We start from the raw sequence: 10,706 nt of genomic DNA, 5'->3' as shown, positions 1-10,706 counted from the left end.
ATAGAAACGGCTTCTGACTACAGCACTGATTTGTTTGTCAAAAGTCATAACTGAATAAAAATAACATCTACGTATGTAAATTACCAGACAAAAGTCCTAATTTACTGACAATGTCTCTGTGAAAGCAGAGGGGCCAAAAATTATGATTTCTGTCTGTGCGTCATTTAGCTGAAGAAAATGAACAATAAACAATAAAACTGGACCCAGAATTGAGCCTTGTGGTACCCCAGATAACACGAGATAAAGAACGATCTCCACAGATAAAGTGCTATATATATTGTGTTTTTGAAAGAAATCTCTTATGCTCACAATGACTATGGGCCTATTTATTTAATCAGTACAGTAAAAACTGTAATATTGTGAAATATTATTATATATAATAACATATTCTAATTGAATATGTAATTTATTCCTGTGATCAAAGCTGAATTTTCAGCATCATTACTCCAGTCTTCAGTCACATGATCCTTCATTCTATGTGGATTTGCTGCTCAAGAAACATTACTTATTATTATCAATGTTGGAAATTGTTGTGCTGCTTAATATTTTTCTGAAAACCATGATACTTTTTTCCAGGATTCTTTAAAGAATAGAAAGTTCTGAAGAATAGCATTTATTTGAAATACATTTTATTTAAACAATGTAAAAGTCGTTACTGTCACTTTTGACTAATTTGCTCAATAAAAGTATTAATTTTTTACACCCCCTCCCCCCAACTTTTGAATGGTAGCTTTATATATTTGTAATTATTCTTAGTAAGTCACCAGCCAGACATCCACAAAAAACACACACAAAACCCAAAACAAAACCCAAAACAAAACAAACAGTTAGTAAGGCCTAAGACACAGGCTCAAATAACCAATTATAGTCATGTTGCATGAAAACAAGGGCTGTGTTGTTTTCAAACGGATTGCATCATAAAACATACACATAATAGAAATCTGAGATACATGGTAATAAAGGAGCATAATACAGTATTAAGTTAGGCTTTTGATGAATTTACAGTGAATTTACAACCAATTTACAATGGAATTTACTCTGAAAAACCATTAAGAGCAGAGCAGCAAGTTCAAGACATTTGTGAAACATGATCATGTAAACGTCTTAAATGAATATGGGTGTGTAAAATGCACATGACGAAATGAGAAATGTTCTTTACAGTATACAGGGTAGCGCTGTATTTAATTTACTGACAAGAATGAAAAGTTGTCTGTAAGAGATAGAAGTATGAGTTTAATGGATTGTACTGTTGTTTAACAACATGCCGATTGTTCAGCTGACGAAACGTTTATCAAAAACCCAGACAACAACGTAGTGTCCATGAATCCACATGTACCAGATGTGGCCCGGATCTGGGCCGACACTTTGTTGCTGTCTGTGTTTTGTCAACTGAAAGTTTTTTTTGGAAAGACGTTTCGATATGGTGTCTAACCACAATTTGACGGCTTCCTAACGTTGGGGTGAATCTGTCCTGGTTTATTAAAGTATTGAAGTGAAAGCAGTGCAGTGAGATCATTGCAGGGTCCATCTAGCGCCTCAGTAACCCGAGCAGAAAGACTGCAGCCATCATGAAGGACAGGACCATCCTGCAGGGGACCAGCATCAGTCCTGCCTTTCCACCTGAAAAAGGAAGATTTTCCAGTTTTAAAAGTGTAAAACACTTTTCCATGACGTAAATGTGGATAAACACAGAGTTCAGGCTTACACGTCTTTGATTCTTTGAACACACCCATCTTGCCACTGGTCTTAACTGAGCTCAGCTTCTCTTGGCTCACTTCACCTGGAAAACAGGTTGTTACAACATCATTGTTTCTATCCATTTAACTTTTAGTCATTTCTAATGATTTTCCCCACAGTTTTAACCTATTAAAGTTTTTATGACTTAAATTGGATTTTTAAAATTTCAAGGCAAGACACCTCAGTAAAAAAAGAAGTAACTTATATCATCATACTTCACCAGTTGATTGCTTTAAGTAAGAATTGCAAGTATTTTTGTATAACCAGTTTCCTAAAAAGATATGTTTAAATAATTAAATAGAATTATTTAAACAGAACAAAAATCGTAACATTGGATAAAGCCAGGATCAAAATTCTTGTTTTATTTTGTTGACATATTAGAGTCAAGAGTACAGAAGGGATTTTTGATATCTATTTATATCTCCATAAATCAGAAAATACTGTCAACAGCCAGAAAAACTACAATTGCACTAGGAATAAAATGTTGTATAAAATTAAGCAAATGATATATGAACAAACCCCTCACTAAAAACATTCAGAATATAGATAGAAATAAAACTGTAAAGTTTGGTGCATTTAAGTTCTAAAACTTAAACAGTCTTTTAAAATACATGTAGGCCTATTGCAACTGAAATCTACAGATGCAAATAGATAAAGTGCAATAAAATAAAATAAACACTTAAAATGTATTTGGATGTTTTCTTTGCACTAGTTTCAAACATGTTATGAAAAGCCAAATAGGCCAAAATCTCAAAATTGACCAGTGCATGAAAAAAACCTGTTTTTCCTAGTGTCTTGCAGTTTTTTTTTTTTACCAGTCAGCTTAAAATATGATAATGATCTTTTCAACTACGCCCTGTAGAGAACTACAATGCCATTTCTACTATATTTAGTATGCAAACACATAGCAACCCCCCACAACTCAATCACAACATTCACCCATCACATTTCCTTAAAAAAATTAAGTACAGTTCAAAAAGTTTCTTATAAAACACACCATCTAAAAATACAAATAAAAAAAAAGAACACTTTAGTTTCTATAATGTCCTTGCTGTCCTGTGGTATAGACCTCTGTCATATACCGCTCTCCTGTTTCACCATGTCTCTATGCTCCACCTGCGCATCAGATTACCGCGCAATTTCCCTTTTTTGTGTCTTTTGAATGGACTGGATTGTTCATTGTTTTGACAGAAAAAGAAGTTCAGCAGCAATAACAATATATGAAGAGACACCCCCAGACCCTCAAAAGATCTAATACAAGTGTGGCTCTGTTCTGTCAGCTCTTGTGCTTGAATATATGATTATTATTATTGTATAACAATATTTATTGTTAGCATTATTTCCACATCATTAAACACTGAGCTATTTTTAATCGTAAGTCTATGAAAACACGCGTCAGATCTCACTGTTTTTTTGTTTTTTTTCAGCATCTCACGCTATGAGCGCCACATGTCCTGTGAAGCTGAAAACAATAACATTTGCAAAAGTAAAACCTTAATATTCATTTGTTTACCTGACACCAGATAATTGACCGCCTGGCATTTCCCGTCAGACCTTTGTGAAGGAGAACCAGGTAAGATGGAAACTCTGGATATGGGGAGGTTTAGCGCATCTGCCACTCTCTTACGGAAATCATACCTGCACACAACAGTCAACGTGCTATAATAAATCTAATGGATGACTTTTGATTATTGTTATGTGATATAATGGATCTAAATGTACTAAAAACTTTTATAGAAAGGTGACATATCATGTGTTAAAGAAAACCAGGAGTCATTGTGTAATTTCAAGAGTCATTGTCATCTGTAAATGAGTGTGTTTATTTTTGAATTATAATAAACATTTCCCATCCATGATGTTTTCTGATTATCTAAGTCTTGTTCTTCCTTGTTGATTTTTTTGTTTTTCTCTGTGAAATGTCCTGATATTCTTAGTACATTTATTGATATATAAACACCAATTTACATCATGATGCATCATTACATGGGCCATGACATGACAAACTCAAGTAGTTAGGCCTATTTAAAACAGTGAAACATGCAATTTTAACCTTAAGGATCTACAGTACTTCTACCTAATCTAATCCTTAAAAACTAGATTTTAGTTAATATTTTGAACATAAAAAGCAAGTTAATTGTATGAAGGACATTTCTGTATTTTTGAACGCACCTGCTGAAGGACGCCTTGTTGGGGAAGATCTGCATGGCAGAAGGGGATTCTGGGTGAATATCTGCACATGTAGTTGTGGTGCTATTGAGTCTGAGAACTAGTGACCTCTGGACAACTGGGGGTACAACAATGAGACAATTTCTATGTTAATCGTTATGCAGAATTGTATTCCAACGCATGAAGATACAATGTGCATGTAATGCAAGTGCGAAAGTTATTCATATTTGCTACCTGTGAAGTCTCCGGCCAACTGCAACAGAATGTCATTGTACAGTTGTCTCTTTGTGAGACTTATGGATCCATGTCTGCCCGTCAGATCTCCAGCCAAACAGGACAGAGTCCTCATCTGAGAACAGTTGTTCATCTGAGAGACAATAATTCTGTCTTAATTATTTTGCATGATGTATTCCAAAATGTATATGTAGCATTTGATGAGAAAATAGTTAATCTTCTCTCACATTTGTAATGTTGAATGGATTAAACATTTCGTCTTCCCCCGGACATGAACCATCTGGCGCCACCGGGTCATCTGCAATGTACCAGGAAGCCTCTGCAAACTAGAAACCAATAATAAAAGTGGTCACATTCAATTAAATAAAATTTTATTACGACAGCTAACATGACTAATGAAAAATCGGATAAAATCGAACTTACTTTTAATGGTTGCGATGTCTGTAGATCCACCTCTAACCTAACGTCACCGTAGCTGCCATCTGGGAAGGTCTGTTGGTACTAAAAACATGTACAGTGTATCACTTAGCATTAATATATTAAAATAAATAATAAATACAATATCTAATTTTTAAAAACTATAGGCTATATATATAAAAAAAATTATATTTTTTTAAAATAAATTATTATAAATATACATTTGTAAAAATGATACAATAATATATGTAATGATTACTATATAAACAATATTTTTTGGGAAAAAATAACATTAAATTGTATTATTATTATTATATTATGTATTGTATTATGCAGCTATCCGTTTTTCATGTGCTGGAAAACAACAATAAATATCCTGGGGTATTTTTTTTATTTTACATTGCTGCCCATTAAAGGGTTAAGTAAAGTTAAATTGTTGCCTTGTTCGACCACTTTGGATTCAAAAACGAATGAAGAACTTGAAAAAATCAAGTAGAACTAACAAATTACTCGACAGGTGAAATGGATGGAAGCAAAGATTTTTAACCATTTTTTATGACAAATGCTTCAATGCACTAGATGCTCTAGACAAAAATGTGTTATACATATAAAATTATAATTTTTTTGTTGTTGTTGTAAATCATGTGAATCGTTCTTCTGCACGCAACACCAAGACCACAAGACAGCTGCAGGTCTGTTGTGCGGCATGTGACAGATCCATCTGCCTGTGGTAGAGATGAGCGTCATACCGTCCCAGCAGGACAAGAGCTGTACCCCTGCACAACCACAGCCTCACCCAGTTACCCCTCACCACCCCTTCCTCCTCCATCCAGAATTATTAGCAGTGTCATCTTTTTGTGGCAGATTTAAAGTGACGGTAGATTTCAAGCCACTTTATGGTGAGAGAGAGAGAGATGAGGACGACACTTATTTTTTACAGTTCCCTCTAATTTAGTTACAATGGAAACAGTTGAAGCAATTCAAAATAGACAAATTTGTAGCAACACCTTACCTGGCAACCACCCAGAAAACCCTACCATCATTCATGACGAATGAGTTTTGAACAGGCAAACACCTAAACTATAAAAATCTACTTATATGATTTATTCTTAAAAACACCTATATTAGATTTGCTATTGTTTTTACCATCATCACTGTCCCAGTTACTTCCCGACTGAACATGGCCTCAGCGATCACCAAATTTCCATCTGGGGCGTTCTCTGCTGAGATATCTGCACACCTCATTCTGTAAATAGGGAAAGACAGAAACCATTTTAAGTTATCCATGTGAGTAAATTGCACAGGATTCTTCCCACATTCCTACAGTAGGTGAGTCAAATAAATCTGGTGTATTGCTTGTATAAATAAACATTATGAATGATGTTTGTAGAGGAATGAGCTGTGTGAATCTTCCCACGCATGCTTTTCATGACAGGATGGCTATTAGGTATTTCAGATATCTGACTCCATAATTATTCTAAATAGCTTTATAGAAAACTGACATGAGGTTTTTTTTTTTCCGGAATATTCAGTTTTTACAAAAAAAATGTTAAAAGTTGACAGTCTCACTGCTGTCTCAATGTGGCAAATGTGCCAGACTTTGACATTGACTTTGACACACTTAATGAGGAACCGAGACAAAATGCAGAATTGGGAATTGTATCACAAACTGCACCTGCAGTTGTTTTCATATGTATGGTTCTGCTTATAAATAGCTTAAGAAGAAGCAAACTTATCCCTTATATTTATTTTAAAGTTCAAAATGTCGTGAAAGGCCAAATGCCAGATGACTGTTTTGAGGATGTATGATTCATAAAAGAACTAACCTTGAGCCGTTGTTATAATGTATGACCAGGGACCGGCCAATGATGCTGTTCGGACCTGAAAGTGGCATATTACCATCCATGTACTGGTTCTGAAAGTTGTTCTGACCCGTCAGTGATCCAAACTTCCCACTGATGTCTCCAATCTCATACTGGTCGACTGTGCCAATCCCTGGAGCTGGAGATGAGGTTATGTTCACAGAAAACGGGTTGAAGTGCCCCATGATGTTACTGTCGGAGCAGGGTTCCGGTACGCTCTTGATTGGAAGAATATGGACGTGGTAGCCACCGGCTCTGCTGTTAAGCCCGGTGAAGGAGATATTTAGGATTGTTGGCCCTTGAGGAGAGACTTGGGAGAATCGGACTTGACCTTCAGAAGATTCAGGCCCATACCAAGAACTTGAGCGAGCAGAGGGAAAGCGGAACAAGGTGAGGTTTGCGCAAGCGATCCGTGGAGCTGTTTGGTTTGGACCATGTACCACCAAGGAACGACCAATCATTCCAGACACCCAAGAGGTTGTGTCAGTAAAAAAGTTCTTGGTAGCCACCGTACCCATCTCAGACTGTAGGTCCAGAGTCTTTTGCTTGCCAGCGATATCCCCAACTTCACAGGCAAAAGGGCTGTCAGGACCACAGTTGACAGTGTATGCACTCACCGTTGTGTCTACGTAGAATGGGTTCCAGTGTCCTCCAGTGGACAGACAACATGCCTGGTCACTGTCTGTCTCTGTGCTGATGGGATAGTTGTGGACGTGCCAGTTGTGATTTAGTGTAGAAGGTGCAGAGAGTTGTGCGTAAGATAGGTCCATGAACACAGAGACATCAGAATATGGGTCACCACTGAGCTGGGTGAACAGGACCGTCCCCACAACCGGTCCACGAAAGGCCGCCTTGGCGACAGTCACTTCGCCGGGGTAGCCTATACTTGCACAGGCAAATCTGGTCGTATTGGGCAAGTGTATCACGACAGATCGACCCACAATGCTATTCCGCCCAAACAGAGGTAGGTTCCAGTCCGTTAAAATGGCCTGAAAGTTACTCGCATTCTCCAGAGAGCCATGCCTGGCACTCAGATCTCCGACCTCAAAGAGATCATGCGTGGACCCTCTTGGTGGCGGATACGCTGGTGCCTGAACATACACATTGAAGGGGTTCCAGTGACCCCCAACATTGTTGTTGCTGCAGCTGCTATCCGAGGGAGATCTCATCTGGGGTAAGGGAAACTGATGAACGTGGTACGGCCCAACTCTTCTGTCCAGGTTTGTCAGGTTAACAGTGATGGTGGTGAGATCGAACGGAGATGGTTGAGAGAAGGCGAAGTAGCCTTTAATCCCTTGCATGTGCAGGACAGCTCTGACAACCTTCAGTTCAACGCTTCGGATCTCTGCACACGCGTAGCTTGAGGTCAAGTTGAGAACAGCGAAGCGGACACCAGAACTGAGAGCGGAGATTTCCAACCGAGACTTCACAGGTTCTAGAGGTGATCCCACACTCAGAAGGCCCAGCTTTGTAAGACTCTTGGGATCCAGACTACCAAGAAGCGTAGTGCAGCTGGTGACAGGGCTTTGTGATACTAAAATTGTGACATTTGTAAAAGTCCTGGTTTGATTGATAGTTCTTAGATCTGAGAGAACCCTCGCCCCTGTTTCTCCTGTCACTTGCCGGATGAAGATATTCCCACCCACGGGACTGAAAAACCGTGCCTGCCACGTTCTGACCGGGGACTCCGACATGAGTCCGGCACAAATCCTTGTGCCGTTACATGTCTCCACCAGCACTGAGAGGGCTTCCAGACTAAGGTGCTGTTCAAATAGAGCGGACACATTCACCACAGCCTGGGGCGTACTTACAGAAAAGGTGAAAACACTGTCTCCTATGTATGACTTTTGACAGGGTGAAGCAAAATGGCCGTACATAACAGGGAACGTAGTGAGGGAGATATTGAATGATTGACACGCTCCGGTTCCTGTGAGATTAACAGCTGACTTCAGCTCTGCGGAGTCAAAGTTGATCCAACCAGTGATCCCCACCATGTTGAATTCAGCCCGATACCGCACACAATTGGCACAACCTAAACACAGTCAATGGAATAATCAAAATGTCAGGAGTTCAAATTAAGCACATTCATTCTTTTCAGGAAGTCTACAAACCATTTATGACTTCAAGCGTTTAATTTTAGAAGATCACATGCAGATATATCAAACAGATCAGTCAGATTCCAGTGTAAGATTAGACATGTTACTCATGTCAACACCTCATCTGTTATACCAGAGGTCTTCAACCCTTCAGCACGCTGTCCTGCAGAGTTTAACTCCAACCCTACTCAAACACACCTGGACCAGCTAATCAAGCTCTTCGGGATCACTTAAAAACCACAGGGTTGAAGACCTCTGTGTTATACTTTTGTTAGACACCAATAACGCTGATTAAAGGACAATATTATTAGCTTAGGTTAGGATGTGCTCAGGTGACAGGTGGGTTCAGGTGTCACATTTCTAAGAGATTCTAGAAGAACTTCGGGAGTGTCCGGCTGAATTCTGGGAATTGTGTGGTTTAACACATAAATAAATAAGGTCACAGTTGAGCTGAGTCATACTGAACAACAGTGATCAACACAAAAGGTTTTCAGCTATGCAAGACTACCATTCATACAAAATATCAAAGACATGAAACACTCTCAGAAAAAAAGGTACAAAAGCTGTCACTGGGGCTGTACCTTTTCAAAAGGTACATTTTTGTACCTAAAGGGTGCAAATTGGTACCTTAATGGTACATATTAGTACCTAAAAGGAACAAATCGGTACCTAAAAGGAACAAAAGTGTACCTTTTGAAAAGGTACAGCCCCAGTGACAGCTTTTGTACCTTTTTTTCTGAGAGTGAAGCATGATTTGACTTTTTCAGCACTTTCCCCTGTGTAATAGGTGTGAAGGTTAAATTCAAATTTTAACTCATACACCGTAACTAAGGATACAGTTTAACTATGTTAACTTAAAAAAGAGGGCTTAGAAATGAAAAATATTTGTAAGTGGAGTAAGTAGTGCCTGTTATGCATTTAGCATCACATTATACCTTATGAAACACTATACTGTAGGTATCACATACAAACACTAGATATCACCAGGTATCACAAGGTCACTGAATAATTTAACAATTGTTAAACAATTACAGACTGTCAAATGCTAATACGCTAACTAAGAATTTATAATATCTTACAGTGACATGGTATGATGCAAATCATTAACTTTACCCTTGACTTTGCAACAATTTTCCAGAAACTCAAAGCTGAGAGACCACACACTTTGAACATGCAGTGTTGGTTATTCAAATCCCTATATTTTTGGGTTAAAAAAAAAAGAAAAAAAGAGAGAGAGTTGGCACTTACCCCACAGGATGAACAGGGTCAAAGCTCTTGGCAGCAACATGTTACCAGCTGTTGTTTATGTGTGAGTTTGCAAGCAAGAGGTAGAAAGTGTTATAGGCAGTTGTGTGAGTGGTTTCACAAGGGAAGCCCTCTGCGTGTGTCTATAACCTTCAGTACTAGAGTAGGCTATACTGATGTGTGCATGTGTGTGTATGTGTGAACTCCTCAATGTCTCAGTGTGTAGCCGGATTGAATGAGACTGTGGCTTGTCTCTTCTATAGTCTCCAGGGAGGGCAGCAGAGGGAGTGGCTTCTCAACATCCTGCGTTCATGCTTTTCTTGACATAAACACATAACAGCTGACACAACATATACAAAGCATCACTTAAAACCATGGAAATATTGCAGGTTTTCCCCAGAATTAAGGTTTATGGAAGTGATGAACACACTAAAGGAAAATAAATCTCAACATTTTGGTGTTAGGCATAGATTAAGGAGCAAATTTAGCAATTAAAACCATACGATCATTGGTATTTTTTTCTACTTTTCTGTTTCTTGTTGTTTGATTTCTCCTCAAAGTGGCCAATACAACATATTTTCCTGATAAATATAGGAGCCGTCGGATTTATTTTTGGCATGAGCTTCTCAAAGATGCTCTTGAGGTTCTTCAACTGGTGCTATTTTTGATAATGACTGTTGAGGCCTCAATGAGGAGATGTGATGCAGACAAGAGTCCATTTAAAGACAGACTCATTTTTGCTATGGAAAGACTCACATTATTATGGTTAATTATAGCTGGCGTACACAAGAAATATGGTGACTAAACAAGCAGTCCACAAATAAAGAAGCGGCTTCTAATCTTTGGTTCCCCTATGATCATATCTCCACTTTCACTTCATCATTAGAATGAGCTATGCACATATTGTATGGAACCGTATATTGTATAGATCATTTGTTCTGATTATTTC

At 38.2% G+C, this 10,706-nt stretch overlaps 1 protein-coding gene across 1 annotated transcript; it reads right to left on the bottom strand.

Moving 5' to 3' along the window:
• Positions 1-592: 592 nt before the first annotated feature.
• cusr (Copper-only SOD repeat protein) lies at positions 593-9,986 on the bottom strand. Its single transcript, XM_084117565.1, has 10 exons — positions 9,761-9,986; positions 6,381-8,448; positions 5,701-5,800; positions 4,561-4,638; positions 4,365-4,463; positions 4,138-4,270; positions 3,907-4,021; positions 3,251-3,375; positions 1,706-1,780; positions 593-1,620 (listed from the first exon to the last, which is right to left on the bottom strand). The coding sequence occupies exons 1-10, from the start codon at positions 9,798-9,800 to the stop codon at positions 1,529-1,531; spliced, it is 2,925 nt and encodes a 974-aa protein (XP_083973691.1). The 5' UTR covers positions 9,801-9,986; the 3' UTR covers positions 593-1,528.
• Between the last annotated feature and the right edge of the window lie 720 nt (positions 9,987-10,706).

The sequence above is a fragment of the Abramis brama genome, assembly GCF_963993115.1.
Source record: "Abramis brama genome assembly, chromosome: 6".
Classification (NCBI taxonomy): Eukaryota; Metazoa; Chordata; class Actinopteri; order Cypriniformes; family Leuciscidae; genus Abramis; species Abramis brama.
Note: the sequence above shows the minus strand (reverse complement) of the source record. Positions and strands in the feature narration are given on the sequence as shown.